Source organism: Phyllopteryx taeniolatus, chromosome 2, assembly GCF_024500385.1.
Source record: "Phyllopteryx taeniolatus isolate TA_2022b chromosome 2, UOR_Ptae_1.2, whole genome shotgun sequence".
Taxonomy (NCBI): Eukaryota; Metazoa; Chordata; class Actinopteri; order Syngnathiformes; family Syngnathidae; genus Phyllopteryx; species Phyllopteryx taeniolatus.
Window position 1 is genome coordinate 7389593 of NC_084503.1, and position 23999 is coordinate 7413591.

The 23999-nt window shown below is 40.4% G+C and overlaps 1 protein-coding gene across 1 annotated transcript in view; it reads left to right on the top strand.

Moving 5' to 3' along the window:
• LOC133470084 (transmembrane channel-like protein 3) overlaps positions 1-23999 on the top strand; it is an 82658-nt gene that overhangs the window by 53683 nt on the left and 4976 nt on the right. Inside the window, exons 14-19 of the mRNA XM_061757993.1 lie at positions 2889-3017; positions 14556-14623; positions 14877-15005; positions 20043-20153; positions 20564-20689; positions 20799-20877. Of these exons, the coding sequence (XP_061613977.1) occupies positions 2889-3017; positions 14556-14623; positions 14877-15005; positions 20043-20153; positions 20564-20689; positions 20799-20877 (642 nt within the window). The remainder of the gene's footprint in view (positions 1-2888; positions 3018-14555; positions 14624-14876; positions 15006-20042; positions 20154-20563; positions 20690-20798; positions 20878-23999) is intronic.

Here is a 23999-nt window from a genome sequence, read left to right on the forward strand (position 1 = left end):
TTGGGCAACGTGATGGTACAGTTAAAGCACTATATAAGTGCACTCTATTTACCATTTTATTAGTTCCATCCATCCATCCATTTTCTGAGCCTCACTCGGGTCGCGGGCGTGCTGGAGCCTATCCCAGCTATCTTCGGGCAGGAGGCGGGGTACACCCTGAACTGGTTGCCAGCCAATCGCAGGGCACACACAAACAAAACCATTCGCACTCATATTTCACACCTACGGGCAATTTAGAGTCATCAATTAACCTACCATGCATGTTTTTAGGATGTGGGAGGAAACCGGAGTGCCCGGAGAAAACCCACGCACGCACGGGGAGAACATGCAAACTCCACACGGGCGGTGCCGGGGATTGAACCCCAGTCCTCAGAACTGTGAGGCAGACGCTCTAACCAGTCATCCACCGTGCCGGCACCATTTTATTAGTTTTATATCCAAAAAACATGCACTAATTGGACACTCTGAAATTGCCCGTAGGTGTGAATGGTTGTTTGTTAATATGTACCCTGCGATTGGCTGGCAGCCAGTTCAGGGTGTACCCTGCCTTCTGCCCGAAGATAGCTGGGATAGGCTCCAGCACGCCCGCGACCCCAGTGAGGAGAAGCGGCTCAGAAAATGAATGGATGGATGGAAATGTCATTTGCATTGTGATTCTTTCTTTTAAACCATAAATTGCTGCTAAATGTGCATTATGGGCAATCTGGATAAAATTTACTACAACCTACATACGCAAAACAGTTTGTTGCATACAGACACATAAACACACAATCCACAATGATGAAAAAATATGTACCGTAGCTGAATTAAGTATTTAACACATCACCATTTTTCTCATTAAATATATTTCGAAAGGCACTATTGACATGAAAGGTTCACTTGATGTTGGGAACAAGCCAAGTAATCCATACATACAAAGAAAGTAGAACAAATACGTTTAGCAATGAAGTTGTGTGTAATAATATTCCCTGTGAAATGACACAGGGAAAAAGTATTGAACATGCAACTGGTATTTATTTAATACTTTGTACAAAAGCCTTTCGTTGCAATGACAGCTTCAAGATGCCTCCTGTATAGAGAAAATAGTCGCATGCATTGCTTTGATGTGATTTTGGACCATTCCTCCACACAAGCAGTCTTCAAAACTTGAAGGTTCCGGGGGCTTCTTTTATGGATCTTGAGTTTCAGTTCTTTCCATACATTTTCGATTGAATTGAAGTCAGGTGATTGGCTGGGCCCTTCTAGCAGCTTTATTTTTTTCTTTGAAACCAATTGTTTTGGATTATCCTGCTGAATTGTCCACCCTTGTTTCATTTCATCATCCTCATAAATGGCAGCAGATTTTTGTCAAGAATGTCTCGGTACATTTGCCCATTCATCCTTCATTCAATAATGTGAAGTTTACCAGTACCATTTGCTGAAAAGCAGCCCAACACCATCATGTTCCCACTTCCAAACTTCACTGTTGGTATGGTGTTCTTAGTGTGATGTGCAGTGCCATTTCTCCTCCAAACAGTTCAATTTTGCTCTCATCAGACCGGACTATATTATATCATATATAATCATAGCACTATAGTGCTATGATTGGCTTTCCACTTACGTATTATGGCCGCAACTATGCTCACTGGAACATTCATAAGCTTAGATATGCGCGAGTTACAATTAAATGCCATCGTTTTGTTTTGCACCAGTTAGTTTGCGATGGTCTTGAGGCAGCTCTTTGCTCTGACCCATCATGAGATGTGTTTTGAATCACACCTTGGCATTTAGGCCATCAATTAGGACTCAACCAGCTGATATTCATTTGCACCGGCAAGGGCTGATTTTATTTGTTCTACTGTCTTTGCATGTATGAATTAGATCGGTTGTTGCCAACATCTGGTAAAAAATTCATGTCAATAGCACCTTTGGAAATATATTTATTTATTTTATTTGGATATCTGTTGTTGACCAATGCTGGCCACTCATGCCAGAGTAGCATCTGCTCCATTTGCACACTGATTGAGGAGTATCTGCAACATTTGCACAATCAACATTGTCCCAGATTATCGCACGACTCGTCACTTGAAACCGCATACACTCCTTGAAGTCTCGGCGCCCTTTGCACAATGGTCATTGCACCGGACTATTGTAATATTAGTCATTCGAACTGCTATAAGTGCTAGAGGACTCTGCATCTTTTTGCACAATTGTAAAAAAAATAAATAAATATATATATATATATATATATATATATATATATATATATATATGTACCGGCATTACCAGATAACTAGCAACTATTGCTCAGTGAATGTTTTTTTTTGTCAATGTCTATATGTCTCAAAAGTCTTCTCTGTCAATTGACTGTCTGTTGTCGTACTAGAGCGGCTCCAACTACCGGAGACAAATTCCTTGTGTGTTTTTTGGACATACTTGGCAAATAAAGAGGATTCTGATTCTGATATTTAGTGAAAAAAAAGGTGACGTCTTAAATACTTATTTCAGCCGCTGTATGACCTCCTTGGCAGACATTATGTACTGTATGGATGAGATGTATTTAAAATTGTAATTTATCCCCCATAAGACCCTCCCCAAAGAGGCTGTTCTTTCAGATAGGATGTGTTTATGTTAAGTGGTCTCCTATAGCTAATACAACCCTAATTTCAATGAAGTTGGGACGTTGTGTTAAACATAAATAAAAACAGAATACAATGATATTCAAATCATTGTATTCTGTTTTTATTTATGTTTAACACAACGTCCCAACTTCATTGGAACTGGGGTTGTAGATTGATGAATGGAAGACAAACGAAACATTTTAAAGACACTAGTTATAAATGAACCCATTATTATTTTTTTAGCTAATATTTCTATCATTATGTTTGAACCATATGCTGTACCTCCAGGAGATGCTGAAATTGTCCATCATCGACATGATCTTTACAGTGGCCAGCATCTTGCTCATTGATTTCATCAGAGGTTTGGTTGTGCGCTACCTCAGTGACTGCTGCTGTTGGGATTTGGAGAGCAAGTTTGTAAGTTGAACACACGTCACCTCATTTCCTTATTATTTATTTATCTTACTGTGAATGATGGGTAGAAGATATGTTTTTTAGTCATGCTAAAAGGTTTCACTCGTTAAATCGGCTGGCCTGAAAGGACAGCGAACACAGTTGTTAAAAACATAACATTAACTTCTAATTTTGGCTTTATTTAACAAGGATGTTACTTTTTTTTAAAATGAAGTCTCTCATGTTTAGCTGCATTGTTTCCAAAAATGATGAAAACATGCATCCACTATTTAGAAATATCTGCTACAATGCAATATTTGTAAATGCATTTTCTCTCCCGAGTCTCTTTTTTCCAGCGAGCGTGATTCCCTGCTTATTATATACTGTGTAAATAATTTCACGTTGTTTTAATTGATTATTACGCTGAGAAATGTAATGTTAGTGTGACAAGTAGAGTTAAAAGTGGTTAGCTGGGGAATGTTTAAGCCCAATACACACCAAATAAAACTGGGTTATTTCATCTACCCAAATGCTGGGTTATGAAATGTTTTCCCCATTGTGGGTTGTCTTTGTGCTGGGTCAAATCTCTCAATCCAAGATGGGTTATTTTATCTACTCAGCCGCTGGGTTCGGGAATGTTAGTTTAAAACATTAAAATAACGTCCCATTCTGGGTTAATGTTTTGACTTGAGACCAGAACGTTGAGAGCAGAACTTTTCATATCACGTGACCAACATCGTGAACATCAGGCTCCCTATTGGTCCGTTTCCACCTTCCACCTCACCGATAAAAAAAATTTTGTCCGCCATATTGGAAAGTGAGGACGGCGGACATCCTTGGCTTCACGAAAACTCAAACGAGGTAAGAATTGAAGGTTTTGAATGTTGATACAGTCTAAGGTGTGTTTTACGATACTTGGATATGTATGCTTTAGAGGTTGGACAATGGACAACAAATTTAACCGACTACTATAATTCTGCCTGTAGCTAATCCAGGATAGCATGAATTTATCTTTCGCAAGACTATGCTTTCCTTGACGTTTTTTTTCTTTACAAATGTAACATATATATATATATGGTATTGTTGCTGACACTATTTTGCTGTCATGTAGCGCATGTTAGTACTATAAGGCTCGTTTTTCAGTCATGCTTGATAATGGACACCGCTCTTCAGGCAAATTTAAGATGGGGCGTGCGCGCGCACTGAGCTGGCGCTTGTGTACACTTTTTATCTACTGGAATACACCTTCCCCTAAGTGTGATAAACGAAGGATGCACCAACATAGCGCCAGTGTGATTCATATCCACATCACGGAGCCTTCGCTGGGCTCGATGTCCACCGCCGTTCGGCAGCGAATAGTCCACACAGAAGAAAAGAAACGGAGAATGCTTTAGGAAGAGTCCCGGACGTGTTTCCAACCGTAATTTGGGAGTAAACTTTTAAACGGTCGGAATGCGAAGGAAATCTGGCATCGCAAGTTGAAATGTTGACGTGAAGATTGAAATGAAATGAACTCCAATAGTATGGAAATTACAGCATGGATGGTTAATTTGCTTGTTTTTACAAAGTTAGGAAAGCTTGAAATGATTCGCTCTGTCTAATTAAATGCAGCAGCACGCTCATCCCACGCCCGGGTTTTTGCCTCAGCGACCACCAAAGCTGCATTCCGCTTGGCCAGCTGGTACCCATCAGCTACCTCAGGAGTCCTACAGGCCAAAAAGGCCTGATGGCACTCCTCCTTCAGCTTGACGGCATCCCTCACCGCTGGCGTCCACCATCGGGTTCGGGGATTGCCTTACGGCCACAGCTCTGGTCGGACTCAATATCAGGTAATTAATGGCCCTACGAGAATTGCAAACTCCACCCGAACTCAGATTGATCTAGCTTTTACGAATAGGCCAGAAAGGATCTTGAAGCCATACAATATGCTCACAGGATTGTCTGATCACAATCTTATAATGGTCACAAGAAAATTAAATAAAAAGCGCTTCAAACCCTTGGCCACCACTGAATCCAATAGGATACCAAAATATGAACAACAAAATTTCCAAGATTCTATTCAAGAAGTAAACTGGGATGTATTACTCGCTGGTAAAAATTTAGATGAGGATTGTTCTAAATTTGCCAACAAAATACAAGAAATTATTATACAATTTACACGGATAATTCAACTAAAAGCTAGAAAGAATGGCCTTCCTTGGTTAAACACATTTATTCTGAAACTGATGCAAGAACGCGATCATTCCTTGAAGTTGTCGGTCAAATCAGAATACAATAGACACCACTTTATTTCACTGAGAAATAGGGTAGTGAAAGAAATAAGAAAATCTAAAGCTGACTTTTTCATTACTGCTTTGAATAGTGCGAAGGGAAATGCAAAAATAACCTGGAATAATATTCAAAAACTATTGGGTGATACACAAAATAACAAAACAAAACTAATGCAAATTCAATTAAATGGAAACATCCTGACGGAACCTCAAGTGATGGCTGAAACTTTTAACAAATACTTCATTGAATCTGTGTCAGAAATCTCGTCTAAGTTTGCAGTAAAACAAAGGAAGGAATACCCTGCATTGTCTGCAACGCAGTTCTTTACTATTACAAATATTACTGAGACCAGAGTTATCGATTGAATTCATTCACTCAAACCATCTAAGGCAAAGGATGTTTTTGGAATGGACACGAACATGCTCAAAGATCTTGGTTCAACTCTTGCTTCTCCTGTTGCCTCAATCATTAATCTTTCAATTTCATCTGGTCACTTTCCAAAGGCCTGGAAATCTGCTATTGTTACCCCTGTCTTTAAATCCGGTGACTCAACTTCTCTGAATAACTACCGACCTATAAGCATTCTTCCGGCCGTTTCCAAAGTTGCAGAAAAATGGGTGTCAGAGCAGCTTGTCCGTTATTTAATCAGCAGCTCCCCCTCTCTCCACGCCATGCAGTTTGGTTTCAGATCCAAGCATTCCACTGAAATGGCTACATGCCTCTTCATTGAGAAAATAAAATATTCTCTCGACAATGGTGGAGTTGTAGGGGCGGTGTTCTTGGACCTCAGGAAAGCTTTCGATACAGTAAATCACTCTGTTCTTCTTACCACGCTCTCAAAATTTAACTTCTCTCGCAAAGCTGTGAGCTGGATTGAATCATATCTGCATGACCGAACACAATCTGTATCAGTTAACAACTGCAGATCAGAGTTTCTTATTCTAACCTCTGGAGTCCCTCAGGGATCAATATTAGGCCCCCTTTTATTTAGTCTTTATATCAACGATTTGCCCACTGTTTGTTCTGAAGCAGAGTGCGTAATGTATGCAGACGACACGGTTTTCTTTGTTCATGGTCGCTCCAAAGATACTGTTGCTGCTAAACTCACTAATACGATGTCCTGTGTCACAACTTGGTTGCAGGAGTGCTGTCTACAGCTAAACGTTTCTAAAACTGTAGGCATGTTTTTCACTAAAACAAATAGAGCATCACCTGACCCCGACATACTTGTTAATGGAGAAAAAATGCAAATTGTCAGCCAATACAAATATCTTGGGTTAATAATAGATTCACAGCTTTCCTTTAAAGCCCATATTGACAAATTGTGTAAAAATATCAAATTAAACCTCGCAAATTTTCGTGCAATTCCAAATGAAATGTCAACTGAAGCCGCAAAAATTTACTTGCATTCAATGATTCTTAGTCACTTTAACTATTGCATAACCAGTTGGTCCCAGGCTGGTCAGAATGCAAAAAAAAAAAACATTGGAAGTTTTGTACAAACAAGTAATTAAAGTGATGGATAAAAAAACCAAGGCACTATCATCACTGTGCAATTTAAAAAAAATACAGTCTTTTAAACTGGGACAGTCTTCACATATTAGCAGATTTAAATTTGATTTATAAAGTACTGCATGATTTGGCCCCAGCTCCTCTGGCTGAGTTCATCAGCCAAACAAACAGCTCTGAGCGTGTCACTCGAGGCTCTGTCAGAGGTGACTGTCTCATTCCTCTGCGCAGGAGCACTTTCAGTAAGTCAGCCTGGTCAGTGAGGAGCGCTGGTGAGTGGAACTCAGTACCTGAGGAGGTTAAACTGCTTACAACATACAAGGCCTTCACAAAAAAAACTGAAAATGTGGCTAGTTAACACCTATAGCTGCCAACACTAAAAGACAAGTATGTTATGATGTTTTTTTTTTTCGTTATGATCAAATGATTTGTGGTTTTATTCTCTCTTAATAGTATAGTAAGTATTTGATTATGTATCCTGTATTATATTGTCTTGTAGATGTATTTTACTGCTTTTTTACATCATGGCCAGGGGACTACAGATGAAAACTAGCCTTCTGGCTAATTCTGGCTTTTTTAACCATGTGTATTTCATGTGTTTTATGAAATTTCATTGTCCCCTTTCAAATAAACTGATTAAAAATAATAATAATAAATATCCTCCACCTCCTCCAGGACGTGGGAGAAGTTCTGCCGGAGGTGGGAGTTGAAACTCCTTCTGACAGGGGATTCTGCCAGACGTTCACAGCAGACCCTCACAATACGTTTGGGCCTGCCAGGTCAGACCGGCATCTTCCCCCACCATCGGAGCCAACTCAGCACCAGGTGGTGATCAGTTGCCAGCTCCGCCCCTCTCTTCACCAGAGTGTCCAAGACATGCATCCGCAAGTCCAATGATACGACCACAAAGTCAATAATCGAACTGCGGCCTTGGGTGTCCTGGTGCCAGGTGGACATGTGGACACCCTTTGGTCTGAACATGGTGTTCGTGATGGACAATCCGTGTTGTGCACAGAAGTCCAATAACAGAACACCACTCGGGTTTTGATTGGGGGGGCCGTTCTGCCCAATCACGCCCTTCCAGGTCTCACTGTCATTACCCACGTGAGCATTGAAGTCCCCCAGCAGAACGATGGAATCCCCAGCGGGAGCGCTCTCCAGTACCCCCTTCAAGGACTCCAAAAAGGGTGGGTACTCTGAACTGCTGTTTGGTGCATAGGCACAAACAACAGTCAGGACCCGTCACCCCACCCAAAGGCGGAGGGAGGCTACCCGCTTGTCCACCAGGGTGAACCCCAACGTACAGGCGCCAAGCTGGGGGGCAATAAGTATACCCAAACCTGCTCGGCGCCTCTCACCATGGGCAACTCCAGAGTTGAAAAGAGCCTAACCCCACTCAAGAGGACTGGTACCAGAGCCCAAGCCGTGTGTGGAGGCGAGCGCGACTACATCTAGTCGGAACTTATCTACCTCACACATCAGCTTGGGCTCCTTCCCTCCCAGAAAGGTGACATTCCACGTCCCGAGAGCCAGTTTCTGTAGCAGGGGATCGGAACGCCAAGGTCCCCGCCTTAAGCCACCGCCCAGCTCACACTGCACCCGACACCTATGGCCCCTCCCACAGGTGGTGAGTTCATGGGAAGGGGGACCCACGTTACACTTTCGGGCTGTGCCTTCGAGCCCACCTCCAGGCCTGGCTCCAGAGGGGGGTCCTGGTGACCTGCGTCCGGGCAAGGGAAACCTAGATCCATTTAATTTATTCTTCATAGGGGTTTTTGGAGCCGTGCTTTGTCTGGTTCCTCACCTATGACCTATTTGCCATGGGTGACCCTACCAGGGACGTGAAGCCCCAGACAACTTAGCTCCTAGGATCATTGGTACACACAAACCCCTCCACCACAATAAGGTGACTGCTCAAGGAGAGGTCAACATGTACTGTACCTGACATTCCAACTGGAGAGTCCATAGACTATTTGGAAGATGAGCTATTGTCACTTTTAAGGGAAGTGAAGATATTAAACTGTTGTGCAGTGATAAAGGACAAAATGGACAAGACATTCGCTGCCAAGACGGGACCTTGTGGGAATGGAAACTAAGTAGACGAGTTGAAAGAGAGATGGCCTGCATTGTTCACAATGGATGATGTAAGCAACTGTTATTCATCAATAGCAAAATGTCACTTGTGGCCTGTGTAGTAGCCAAATGACAGTTTTTCTCATCTTCATTGTGATGGCCCCGATGTTAAAGAAGATCTCATCACACAGTTGTAATATAATCATAATGCGTGTTCCATTTTGTTTTTAAAGGTCAATGGTGAATTGAGAATTCCAAGTGTTCCACTTGCACCGTTATTCCTGGCTTCCTGGCGGACAAGCAGCACAGCAAGCTAATTGCGGTCATCAAAAACAAGAGAGGAACTGTGCAAGAGAAGACTCAAAATAATGTACACTGAAAGTTCTTGATCAAGTATGTACTTGCCCATGTCATCAAAATTGACCCTATCAGTTACAGTTGTAACAAGTAATTTGGGGCTGCATGATACAATGTTTGATCACTGGCATCGTGATGTGCGCATGTGCAATAATTACATTGCTAGGTCATGCAATGCAGGGAGCAAAAGAACTCTGGTACCGAACATGTACTGCCGCCATCATTCCACCAGTCACAATTGTACTGTCAATAGTTTAAGGCTACGTTCACACTGCAGGGCATGATGCCCAATTCTAGTTTTTTGCGATCTTTTTATGTAGTCGTTCACATTACTAAAACAAATACAGCTTCTACTGTGGACGGAACATGTCCATGACATCACACGCGCACAAAATAGGACGTCACATTGCGCATGCACACAAACACGAGGCGTCGTGTTTAAGTATCATACTTGCGTAGGTCTTATCAGGAGGAATTTGTAGAAATTTATTGATCAATTATTTCTTATTTAACAATTTCCAGGGGATCCCCCCAGACCCACCCTACAATGTTGTTTTTTTTTTGTCACCTTTTTCCTGCCTTTGGTGTTTGCATGTCAGTTTCTTATATTTATCAGTTCTCAATTATCTTCTTTTCACCACTGTTTTCTGCTCCTTTGTCTGCCGTCCCAAAAATCAAACATGCGAGACTTTTCATTTTGGCGTCATAGGGTCAAATCGTTGGTCGTATGTTTAAAATAACATTGATTAAAAACAAATGGAAAGTGTTAATAATGCGCTAATGACTCTAAAGTATAACTGGCATGAAAATAAATGACTGTTACCTGCTCAGTACTATGCATTTAATTAGAGGTAGACTTCACACAAATTACTGCGTATACTTCGATGCGCTGTTGAACATAATTTATTTTCAGTTTATAATTAGACTTTACACCGATTTTATCGGCCTGATTGGTATCGGCCGATAATTAGCATTGTATGCTGATCCTCTTTAATGTCATAATTCGCCGATCTGATCAATGACGTCATTGATCGGCTCTGCAAAAGACATTTACTCCGCGTCGCCATCGTGCACAGTATATTTGAATCCAAAAGCTAGTTTATTTTTAGCCTTGTCGCGTGTCTTTTGACGTAGTACTGTAAATATCTGACGGCCAATAAAGGTATTAAAAAAATAAATAAATGTCGGCGGTGTAGGACAGACAACATGTAATGCCCGGATCAGACTACAAGACAAATTTGCTCCTTCACGATCGCACTACGTCAGACTACTGCAATAAACTTTGTATTCCGATACCACCGCATCCCGTTTTTTACGATCATTGGGCTTTATCTTGTCAACTGCGACTGGATGCACTCGTTACTGTGGCGATGACAACGAGGGTGGATTATAATTGTATTATAAGGACAAAATGGGGAAAAATGTGTGTTGGTGGTCAGCGGTGCTCAGGACATGAGAGAACGTTCGTTTAAGGCTTGCTTGAGGTATGTTCACATACTTTTAATACGATACGGCTCGCAAGCAGGCAACGAAACGTTATGTAGCCTGGCAAGCTAGTGCTAGCACTAACGATTGTACGTAAACATGCCGTCGTTCTGTCAAATCATGCTCTAAAGTTTCGCTGTGGGTGAAGTAATTTAATTACAACAAAGTAATTTAATTACAGTAAGTTATCACCCATTATTTCTGTCATGTTGTAATGTTGGTTTGACCTGACTGATTAGAATACACAATCTGACTAGAGCAGTGATTTCCAACCTTTATGGAGCCAAGGAACATATTTTGCAATTGAAAAACTCACGGCACACCAACAGACAAAATGTCACAAAAAGTGGACACATTAATTACTGTATGTACTTCCTGCCATCTAATGGAAGACTATTATCTTACGGTCTGTCACTATGCCTCAGTGGGATAAATAGATGAACAAAGATACATATTTATTGTAAATATAATTTTTGGAGCAATTAAGCACACAAGTATATACAGTAAATGAACAGGTCATTTAAATAGACACATTGCTCCATGTTGTGATCGGTTATTGTTTTTTTTAAATCGGCCCCAAAAATCCTGATCGTGTAAAGCCTATTTATAATGGTTGTTGTCATGACAAACTGTCCCAAGAATACACAGAGGGAATAAGAAAAACGTGTGATGGTTTTCACGTCACGAGTATGCTGTCATCTGTATTTTTTCAAATCGCAGTTTACTATACCGCAGGGTTACAAAACAATCGCAGTGTAATTTTTTTTTCCCAATGTTGTGCAGCCTTAACGTATGTAGAAGCAACAGTGGTAATTTTGTCAACACAAATGTGTCATGGTAAATGGACTTGGTTTTAATACATGCTACTCTAGTCTTCAGACCACTCAAAGTTCTTTACAGTACTCATCACATTCATATGTTCACAGTTTCACACAAATTCATACATTGATAGGAAAGAGCTAACCTGCCCATCAGGAGCTGTTAACTCTGTTAACCCATTCACAGACCCTCTACCCTTCAGGTCAGTTAGCGGTTATGTGTCTTACCCATGGACACTACGGCATGTAAACAGGAGGCGTTAACAGGCGTTATCACAGTTTCTTAAAAAGCAGAGTAAGAGTATTTGGTAAGTAGTTTAGCACTGATCACTTAAGCTTTAGAAAATGTGTCTTTGAATATTTAATATTCAAGTTCATAAATGGTCTAAGATTCTCAAGAAATACTCGGGTTTGTTGTAAATTTGGTGTCATGAGATTGGACAGTAGTCAAATGACACACTGGTGGAGGACACTACTGCTGGTAAATGATATTCTCAACGAGTTTAGTGGTATAAATCTACATAGTTTATCATGGTAAATCCAAATAATAATGGATAATTAATTTGATCCATTTAAATTGAAGCTACAATGCAACAAAATAGGGTAAAAACCAAAAGGGTCTGAAGACACTCTGAAGCCGCATTATACTATTTAAAAAAAATTAACTATTAATAATAATAATAATACATAAAATAACTAATTAAATGTACTATTATAAATCATTAAATGGTTTGGATCCTGAATAAATGAAAGAAAGAAATGGAATATAAACCCAGTAGGGCCCTAAGATCTACCGGTCAAATAGTGGAACATAGAGTCCAAAGCAAACATGGTGAAGCAGCATTTAGCTGTTATGCTGCACACAAATGGAATAAGTTGCCAACAGAAGTGACGTCAGCCCCAAGTGTGATTGTTTTTAAGTCCAGGTGTTCTTTTTTCTCATGCTTTTTAGAGCATTTCCACTTTTAAATGATATTTCTTGCACTGTATGCTCTTTTAATTGTATTTTTATTTTCCTTTGTTTTAAACGTTTATAAGCTGTTTTTTTTCTTTGCTTGTAAATGCTTTTAATCATTTAAAGCATGTTGAGTTACCTTGTGTATGAAATGCGCTATATAAACAAATTTGCTTTGCTGTATTAATTTTTTAGTCGCAGCAGATGTTTACGTCTTGGAATACTTGTACAAATACTTATCTTGTAGCCATCAAATGTTTGCTATGACAAAAATATTTGAAAAAGTTGACCATCAACTGGACTTTGCACATTAAATTTTTACATTTTCGTTTTTTTGTAATTTAGATCTAACTGAGAGTTGTTTGTGTAGATATATTTTTTTATTTTGGTACATTAGACACTGCTTTTATCTGAAGAACTTTCTAATAAATTTATTGTCTTTTATCAGTTTGGTCAGGAGTAATGTGGAACAGGATATTGCCAGGTGGACCATGGCAGTGTGTCATCAGGGATGGCGGGGTGAACCTCTTCAAACACCATGTGACATTTGGCATCATTATTGGAGGTGTGAAAGTTCTATGTGAGTTGCCATTACACGCACATGGATGCGCCATGGTGTTTGGCCTTATCTCTGTGCAAGACTTGTCCAACCCAAGTATGTGAAAGCACACTTTTGATGCTCTACAGAAAATATTCATGGAGATATAGGATCAAAGAAAATGACGCAAAGAGTGTCAAGTTCTAAATATTGGATGCTTAAAGAGAGGCATTTGGATAGAGCATGATGTTTGTTTTTCTAGGTTGTATTCAGATTTGTGTTGTACATATACTGTGACACTGCACTTAAAATGTCAACATTGAATAGGAGAATTGATGTTTTTTTGCTTTTATCATGTTCAAGAATTTATTGAACTGTATTTTTTTCCCTTGATAGATGTTTTTGACCTTGATTTGCAATGGTACAAATTGTCAACTTTTACGCTTATTGGCAATTATTAGGTTGCATAAGGTTTGAACAATACACAATCATCACAATAAAGGTCTTTTGAAGAGAATTATCCTGTTTTTATTTTATATCATCATAAGTTGTTCGACTTTAAATATGTTTTGATTGCAAATGTAACTTTTCTCCATTGTAAAAGTTTTTGTTGTGCATGCATATTATAGTGACCTACATTAAGTAACGTTTTGGCTTGTGACCAAAGAAAATCTATTGATTAAGGTGTAATTAAAAATAGTAGTTTATAATGAATCAGAAGTTCAACTTGAGGTTAGTCAGTAGTTAGAGCTCTCAATGCCATGAGGTACATTAGGCCACAATTGCAGTTTCAGCAATCCAGTTTTTTTTTTACAGGAGCAGGTAATTGGCCCACTGCCCAACCCCAGCACCTGTTATTCCTAGGTGGTTTCCCATCCAAGTACTAACCAGAAACGACCCTGCTTAGCTTCTGAGACTGGACAACATCGGGCAGCATGTGGGGATTGGGTTACCTCAACTTGTGATAGAGTAGCGTAATTGACTGTAACAAAATTACAGCAATTTTTTCCAAAGTAAAAAAATGTACTTGGATGTAATTCTTTTTTTTTTGCCGCAATAAATGTCTTAACAAACATGGCTGCTGAAAAAATCCAGCATTGTAGTTGACTTGGCCCAGCGTCTGAGAAGAGTGTGTGACAAGCAATGGGGTTGAAACAACTGAGCATTGTAGTTAATTTGACCCAGCATATGGGGACAACATATAACACACATGGGATTGAAACAACCCAGCATTGTAGTTGATTCGATACAGCATTTGGGTGAAATATTTAACTCATCTGTTGGGTTAAAATCGACCAACCCATTCTACTGGGTCAAATTAACAACTGTTTGCTTGGTGCTATAATTACCCAGTGGCTGAGTTAAAAAAACCAAAAACAATTGAGTTATTTTTGACCCACCTGTTTTTAGAGTGTGCTTTTATTGATATACGGTAAACATTTAGCCAGATCGATGAGAACACCAGTCATTTGATCATATAATTTATGAGTTCAAGTTTTGTGGCAGGGAAATTACAAATTTTGTTTAAAACTACATGGTTATGTGTGTATTTTCAGCCTGAATACGGGGAATTCAAAATAGCAGAGAATGTCTTGCACTTGATTTATAACCAAGGGATGATCTGGTAAGTTGAAACATTTGTAAAATCTTTAGCTTGCTTGACTGCAATAGAAGATCAGCTAACAGTCTGTCCGGTGCTGCTCAGTATCCATGACCCTGTTGCAAAAGACCTCTATGTCTCAATTCCACCTCTGTGCCCAGCCCCGTCAGATTTTGTCATCTAATTTCAGAACTGTCACCATGCAACAATAAACTCAATGGATGTCTTTTACTGATGTCACCCACAAGGTTTGAAAATAACTCTTTCTCTCTCACAGGATGGGAGCGTTTTTCTCCCCTTGTCTTCCTGCCTTTAATGTGTTGAAGCTGATTGGTCTAATGTATCTCAGGAGCTGGGCAGTCCTCACCTGTAATGTTCCCCATCAGCAGGTCTTCAAAGCGTCCAGGTCAGGCCTTTGCTTCTTTAGTACTAGTGTCATCCATTGTTTTCTAAAAGAAAAAGAGTGTACTCTTAAATGGATAGTACCTGGTTCCTGGACTGACACAAAACATTAAAGGGGATACATTATGGAATGGCGGCACGGTGGACGACTGGTTAGAGCGTCTGCCTCACAGTTCTGAGGACCGGGGTTCAATCCGGAGTTTGCATGTTCTCCCTGTGCATGCGTGGGTTTTCTCCGGGCACTCCAGTTTCCTCCCACATCCCCAAAACATGCATGCGAGGTTAATTGAAGACTCTAAATTGCCCGTAGGTGTGAATGTGAGTGCGAATTGTTGTTTGTTTCTATGCGCCCTGCGATTGGCTGGCAACCGGTTCAGGGTATACCCCGCCTCCTGCCCGATGATAGCTGGGATAGGCTCCAGCACTCCTGCGACCCTTGTGAGGAAAAGCGACTCAGAAAATGGATGGATGGATGGATTATGGAATATTGACATTTTCATTTACTTACAAATAGTTGGGTCTCTGGAGTGGCTGCCCACCCATCCAGTGTGACATGCACATGTCCACGTGCACAGCTCATACAAATTGTAAATCAGAGTAAGTGTAATTCAGTACTGTGTGATCAAAGTTTTACCTCCACAAGTGAAAAAGGAATTGATCTTCGAATCCTTAAGGTGACTTTTTTTTCTTCACTCTCTGGGTCCCTTCATGGCAACCCGGTAGCTCTGCCTCCAGTTGTCATGGTAACCAATGCCATAATCACCTTTGGTTCAGTAATATAGATGGGGTGTGGGGTGAGCAGTGGCTCATTTGAATGAGGCAGAACTGCCCCTCCAAAACGGAGTGATTACAACCATGGTGTTAAAAGTTGAGTGTGCTGTAATTTTGTATTTGTATTCTTTGTGTATTTTGACTGAAAAAATGTCAGACCTTTGACCTAGACACCTGAATATTATATATATATATATATAGATAGATATATAGATAGATATATAGATATATATATAGATATAGATAGATAGATAGATAGATAGATCTATATAGATATATATATATATATATATATATATAATCCAGCCCTATGGGGGGCACAAGTCAGTGCAAACTGTAGGCCGGTCCCAAGCCCGGATAAATGCAGAGGGTTGCGTCAGGAAGGGCATCCGGCTTAAAACCTTGCCAAACAAATATGAGCGTTCATCCAAAGAATTCCATACCGGATCGGTCGTGGCCCGGGTTAACAACGTCCGCCACCGGCGCCGTCAACCTGCAGGGCGCTGTTGGAAATTCAGCTACTGTGGGTCGAAGTCGAAGTCAAAGAAGAAGAAGAAGAAGAGGTGGAAAGCGGGTTCTTCGGCAGAAAGAGAAGAGGAAAGCACAGAGCCTAGAACTGAATGTGGGGACTTTGAATGTTGGGACTATGACAGGAAAATCTCGGGAGTTGGTTGACATGATGATTAGGAGAAAGGTTGATATATTGTGTGTCCAGGAGACCAGGTGCAAAGGCAGTAAGGCTAGAAGTTTAGGGGCAGGGTTTAAATTATTTTACCATGGTGTAGATGGGAAGAGAAATGGAGTCGGGGTTATTTTAAAAGAAGAGTTGGCTAAGAATGTCCTGGAGGTGAAAAGAGTATCAGATCGAGTGATGAGGCTGAAATTTGAAATTGAGGGTGTTATGTGTAATGTGATTAGTGGCTATGCCCCACAGGTAGGATGTGACCTAGAGGTGAAAGAGAAATTCTGGAAGGAGCTAGATGATGTAGTTCTGAGCATCCCAGACAGAGAGAGAGTCGTAATTGGTGCAGATTGTAATGGACATGTTGGTGAAGGTAATAAGGGTGATGAAGAAGTGATGGGTAAGTACGGTATCCAGGAAAGGAACTTGGAGGGACAGATGGTGGTAGACTTTGCAACAAGGATGCAAATGGCTGTAGTGAACACTTTTTTCCAGAAGAGGCACGAACATAGGGTGACCTACAAGAGCGGAGGTAGAAGCACACAGGTGGATTACATCTTGTGCAGACGATGTAATCTGAAGGAGGTTACCAGACTGTAAGGTAGTGGTAGGGGAGAGTGTGGCTAGACAGCATAGGATGGTGCTGTGTAAGATGACTCTGGTGGTGGGGAGGAAAATTAGGAAGACAAAGGCAGAGAAGAGAACCATGTGGTGGAAGCTGAGACAGGACGAGTGTTGTGCAGCTTTTCGGGAAGAGGTGATACAGGCTCTCGGTGGACGGGAAGAGCTTCCAGAAGACTGGACCACTGCAGCCAAGGTGATCAGAGAAGCAGGCAGGAGAGTACTTGGTGTATCTTCTGGCAGGAAAGGAGAGAAGGAGACTTGGTGGTGGAACCTCACAGTACAGGAAATCATACAAGGAAAACGGTTAGCTAAGAAGAAGTGGGACACTGAGAGGACCGAGGAGAGGCGAAAGGAATACATTGAGATGCGACACAGGGCAAAGGTAGAGGTGGCAATGGCAAAACAAGAGGCATATGATGACATGTATGGCAGGTTGGACACTAAAGAAGGAGAAAAGGATCTATACAGGCTGGCCAGACAGAGGGATAGAGATGGGAAGGATGTGCAGCAGGTTAGGGTGATTAAGGATAGAGATGGAAATATGTTGACTGGTGCCAGCAGTGTGCTAGGTAGATGGAAAGAATACTTCGAGGAGTTGATGAATGAGGAAAATGATAGAGAAGGGAGAGTAGAAGAGGCAAGTGTGGTGGACCAGGAAGAGGCAATGATTAGTAAGGGGGAAGTTAGAAAGGCATTAAAGAGAATGAAAAATGGAAAGGCAGTTGGTCCTGATGACATTCCTGTGGAGGTATGGAAGCATCTAGGAGAGGTGGCTGTGGAGTTTTTGACCAGCTTGTTCAATAGAATTCTAGTGCGTGAGAAGATGCCTGAGGAATGGAGGAAAAGTGTACTGGTGCCCATTTTTAAGAACAAAGGTGATGTGCAGAGCTGTGGCAACTATAGAGGAATAAAGTTGATGAGCCACACAATGAAGTTATGGGAAAGAGTAGTGGAGGCTAGACTCAGGACAGAAGTGAGTATTTGCGAGCAACAGTATGGTTTCCTGCCTAGAAAGAGTACCACAGATGCATTATTTGCCTTGAGGATGTTGATGGAAAAGTACAGAGAAGGTCAGAAGGAGCTACATTGTGTCTTTGTAGATCTAGAGAAAGCCTATGACAGAGTACCCAGAGAGGAACTGTGGTACTGCATGCGGAAGTCTGGAGTGGCAGAGAAGTATGTGAGAATAATACAGGACATGTACGAGGGCAGCAGAACACCGGTGAGGTGTGCTGTCGGTGTGACAGAAGAATTTACGGTGGACGTGGGAATGCATCAGGGATCAGCCCTGAGCCCCTTCCTTTTTGCAGTGGTGATGGATAGGCTGACCGATGAGGTTAGACTGGAATCCCCGTGGACCGTGATGTTTGCAGATGACATTGTGATCTGCAGTGAAAGCAGGGAGCAGCTGGAGGAACAGTTAGAAAGATGGAGGCATGCACTGGAAAGAAGAGGAATGAAGATTAGCCGAAGTAAAACAGAATATATGTGCATGAATGAGAGGTGGGGTGGGGGAAGAATGAGGCTACAGGGAGAAGAGATGGCAAGGGTAGAGGACTTGAAATACTTGGGGTCAACCGTCCAGAGCAATGGTGAGTGTGGTCAGGAAGTGAAGAAACGGGTCCAAGCAGGTTGGAACGGGTGGAGGAAGGTGTCAGGTGTGTTATGTGACAGAAGAGTCTCTGCTAGGATGAAGGGCAAAGTTTATAAAACAGTGGTGAGGCCAGCCATGATGTACGGATTAGAGACAGTGGCACCGAAGAGAAAACAGGAAGCAGAGCTGGAGGTGGCGGAAATGAAGATGTTGAGGTTCGCTCTCGGAGTGACCAGGTTGGATAAAATTCGAAATGAGCTCATCAGAGGGACAGCCAAGGTTCGATGTTTTGGAGACAAAGTTAGAGAGAGCAGACTTCAATGGTTTGGACACGTCCAGAGGAGAGAGAGTGAGTATATTGGTAGAAGGATGATGAGGATGGAGCTGCCAGGCAAGAGAGCTAGAGGAAGACCAAAGAGAAGGTTGATGGATGTCGTGAGGGAAGACATGATGGCAGTTGGTGTTCGAGAGGAGGATGCAGGAGATAGGCTCTCATGGAAAAGGATGACGCGCTGTGGCGACCCCTAACGGGACAAGCCGAAAGGAAAAGAAGAAGAAGAAGATATATAGATATATATAGATATATATAGATCTATAGATATATATAGATATATAGATATATATATATAGATATATAGATCTATATATAGATAGATATATATATAGGTATATAGATATATATATCTATATATATAGATATATAGATATATATCTATATATACATATATAAATATATATCTATATATAGATGTGTATATATATATATATCTATCTATCGATAGATAGATATATAGATATATATAGATATATCTAGATATATCTATATATATATCTAGATATATATATCTAGATATATCTATATATATATATCTATAGATATATATATAGATATATATATATATCTATATATATATCTATATATAATATTCAGGTGTCTAGGTCAAAGGTCTGACATTTTTCAGTCAAAATACACAGATATATATATATATATATACACACATACACACACACACACACACACACACACACACACACAGTATATGAACTGTACAGAGTGGTTCTGGATCACCTACCTTCATTAGTAATATAAGCCATAACGTTTTCATATGTAACAGAGTTTGAGGTCCTGCCAGTGGAATTGTCTTACGTCTTGGGATGTCTGTTGTATCATGCCATGGATACCACCAAGTTTATTCATGGGGATGTATATATCACCATAATCTGGGATTTGGCATTACTTTAATAATCAAATTTTATTTTTAATGAAGTATTTCTTTCTCTTCTTTGAGACAGAATGATTTTTATGTTTTTAAGGCCTGTTTTTAAATCAATTTAATGACCAAGATATCTTGTTGCGCTCTCTGTTGCAGATCAAATAATTTCTACTTGGCGATGCTGCTCTTTATGCTATTTCTGTGTATGTTGCCCACAATATTTGCCATTGTAAGATACCGGCCATCACAGCACTGTGGACCATTTAGGTAAGAAGAACCCTCTTCACTGTCATTAATTTTATTACAAAATTCAGCCATTGCATTTAAACCCGTCATTATAGTGACACAACATGGGCACCAGAGCCAACTGGTATACCTACAGAGGCAGGAGGTGGCATGGACCACGTAGCCACAGCTGCCAAAAAATCATTTTACATTGGGGATACAGTAAATTGGTAAATACTGTGGATGAGCATGTGTTTCTCACCAATTCTTAAGTACTGTAGGTATCTTGGTATCTTTTTACCACTCTTAATCAGTGAAATTAATTTCATAATGTGAATCCCAAATCATTCAGTTTTTGCCATGTCTCGTTAGAGCAGGGGCTTTCTTAAGTGTGATAACGCTCTAGATTGTTTCACTGTGAGATAATCCAAGTATGAAACTGTACATTGCAGCGGTCAAGAGAAAATCTATGACATCATATCTGAAACAGTGGCCAGCGACTTTCCCCAGTGGTTCAGTAAAGTGATGAGTTATGTCACCAGCCCTGTAGTAGTGTTACCAGCACTACTGCTTCTGTTGTAAGACCACACACACACACAAACACACACACACACACGTACACAAACAGACACACACACGCACAATGGAACTAGTACTTTGATTTTGATTTTTTTGTTTGTGTTTTAGCATGCTGATATACTATCTCCAGGCCATTGCCAGGTCTCTAACATTCACCAACAACCAGCTGATGATCCAGCTCCAGACAGTGAGTCTTTAACCAACTGACAGATTGAAAATATACCGTACATTTAAAGTTGTTAATCCTGAATTTAAAGTCACTTGCAAAGACATTTTGCTTGGTTTTACTTTTGGGTTTGGCTCTTGATTGGGTGGCCAATTTTATTTGGGTGTATTTAAACTGTAACATAATATATGGCCATACCACAAACACTGGTCTGTTGTGGTTAGACATGTTATTCGACACCAAAATGCTTTATTAATATTCTCATTACTTTTTCGGGGTTAAAAGACATTTTACATTTCTCAGCCGATTCAAATCATTCAACATACCAAAGATTCCCAAAATTATTTTCCACATGCAAAACATTTCCAGTTTTAACACAAACAAATTAAACTTATTCAAGTGAAGGAGGCATTCAACAACAACAACAACAAAAACACATCATTCTTTTATGAATTCAAAATATTCAGTTCATTCAAAATACCTTGGGAACTCGATTCACCTCGCAAATCTATGCTCTCTACTCAACAAAATGGACGAGCTTCATCTCCTCACAAAGACCACCAGTGAGACTGCATGTTCTGCCGCCCTCTGCTTCAGAGACGTATCCCTGACGGCGGCGTACTGCTGCCCAGCTTCCAACTATACAGAGCAGACTGCGACACGGAGCTATTGGGGAACACAAAAGGTGGTGGAATATGTTTCTACATCAACGAAAAATTGTGTACTGATGTTACGGAACTCAGCACACTATGCAGCCTGGACTTAGAGTCGCTGTTTGTGAACTATAAGTCATTCGACTCACTGCGTGAGTTTGCGTCATTCATACTCGCCGGGTCTTCTCTCTACACGAATGACTCCACCTCAACGCACCCGGCTTTCAAGCCCTTGAAGTTTGCAGATGACACCACGGTCATTGGCCTCATCAAAGACGGTGACGAGTCTGCATATCGACAGGAAGTGGAGTGGCTGGAGCTTTGGTGCTGACAATACTGAACACACTCAAGACTGTAGAGATGATCGTGGACTCCAGGAAACATCGTTCGCCACAGCTGCCCCTCACAACTTTAGAAAATTATTTCCAGGTTTATATATTTTTCTGAAATCTTATTTCAACATTGGTCGCAGTTGTTGTTTGCGTCGCTGGGTAGTGACGTCAAAAGGGGCGGTATGCCCACTTTTGCCTATGTATTTAGGATTAGCTATAGTAGCTGCCGCGGCAGCGATGAACGCTGTTCAGCTTTTTCAGTTCAAGCCAGCGTGTGATTAAATACATGGAGAGAGAGGACTTAACCAGCAATGAAAATGGAGATGAGAATGAAGATGACAGGCGTGAAAACTTTCTGTTGCTTCTGAGGAAGTCATCAGTCATAAAAAAATAAAATAAAATAAAAATAAACATTTCACAAATTCTGCCAGGGTATGTAAACTTATGAGCACAACTGTTCATATATGCAGTCATACGTACCCCTGTCATATTGGAATGAAAGTGTAGTCTACACCTTTTTTATAACCACTAGGTGACGGTGGCATTTTGGAATGAAATTGTACGGCTTTTTCATAACCACTAGATGGCGGCAAAATGTTATAAAATGTGCATGTTTTTTTCCATTTGCCTCTATACCCATGTATAATGCGCACTATTGACTTTTAATTGTCAAAAGGGGGGTAAAATGCGCATTATACACGAGAAATTACGGTACATTACCATCATTTTCTAAAGGTTGGGAGGTTTGGACTGTGGGACCCAACTAGAACCGAGATGGAAGGATGTAATAACCACATTTCTTATCTTAGTAAAATGAAAATATTACTACTACTATTATTTTTGGGAAATATTTGGCTACAGCAGCAAAGGATATTATGTGTTTGCAAGTTGCTTTTACAATGTTTACTTAATCATCTGTATATTCTATCTCCACAGGCGTGGGCCCTGGTCAATGTATGACCACTGTTGTACGACACATACAGCATAATACAATATTATCATTAATACAGCTAATTAAATAGTATCAAGTAGCAGTGAATGGGCCATAACTGCTTTATTCCTGTCGGAGGCAGATAAAAAGTTGAAAGGTCTGATAAACGAAAGTACAGGTATACATGTCGCACACATGGACACAAATAAATCCAGAGGTGCAGGGTTTTTCTGAGAAGTGATCTTCTTTACAACACTGCAATACACAGCACATCAGCAAGTGTAACATATGACGATGATAGTTGGACTTTGGCTACTGAATTCGAGGCATGAAACTTCACGTTCCTCCATCACTTCATATAAAAGCACCTGTTGCTTAATGTACTAACTCAAAATATGTTTGCCATATGCAATTGCTGTACAATCATAATATACAGTATATTAATGGTCAATTGTTACATAAATAGCTACAGTAGTCATTTGCTAATTACTACACGACTTGAACTTATACATGTGTGCTCAAAACGCATTATATTCACATTACTGCTGGACACACAGACTCCTCTACTAACAATATTGCAAGTTATAATTTTGTCACTCTTACCCACCTGCAACACACAACGCATCAGCAACAATTACAGCCACATGTGACGACGATAGCTGGACAGTGTGTACTGAATATAACAGGACCCTTTTTCTGGGTTTGAACGACCCCATAGCCGTCTCAAGTGCCTTGATGAACTTCAACAACTCATGTTATGATTACCCACTAGTAAATTACTGCAGTCACTGCACATAAACATTGTATTGTAACAAAATTAACAAATATATAAATACATATACATGGTTGGAAGCATTTATGTAATTCCACTTAGGAACCCAATATTGTACAACAACATTACTACCATGGGTCCCACATACAGAGAGTGAAGAAATTTGGAGCATCAGGAGCAAACTGACTCATAAACTCAAATTAATCACATCGACTATCTCCCACTGTAAACTAATCGAACATTCAATAACGTAGTCCATTAGAGTAATAATAAATTACAAATGTATTTTATTGGTGTTTTAGGAGTAGCTATTATGACTAAATATAGTTCTCTTCCCAACGGCATGAACCCAACTAAGCCCAACTGTCTTTAAAGCCACGGAGTGAAATATGGACAATCACATACGACAGCACATTTGAAAGAGGTTCAGGAAATGTAGAAAAGAGATGACAGCA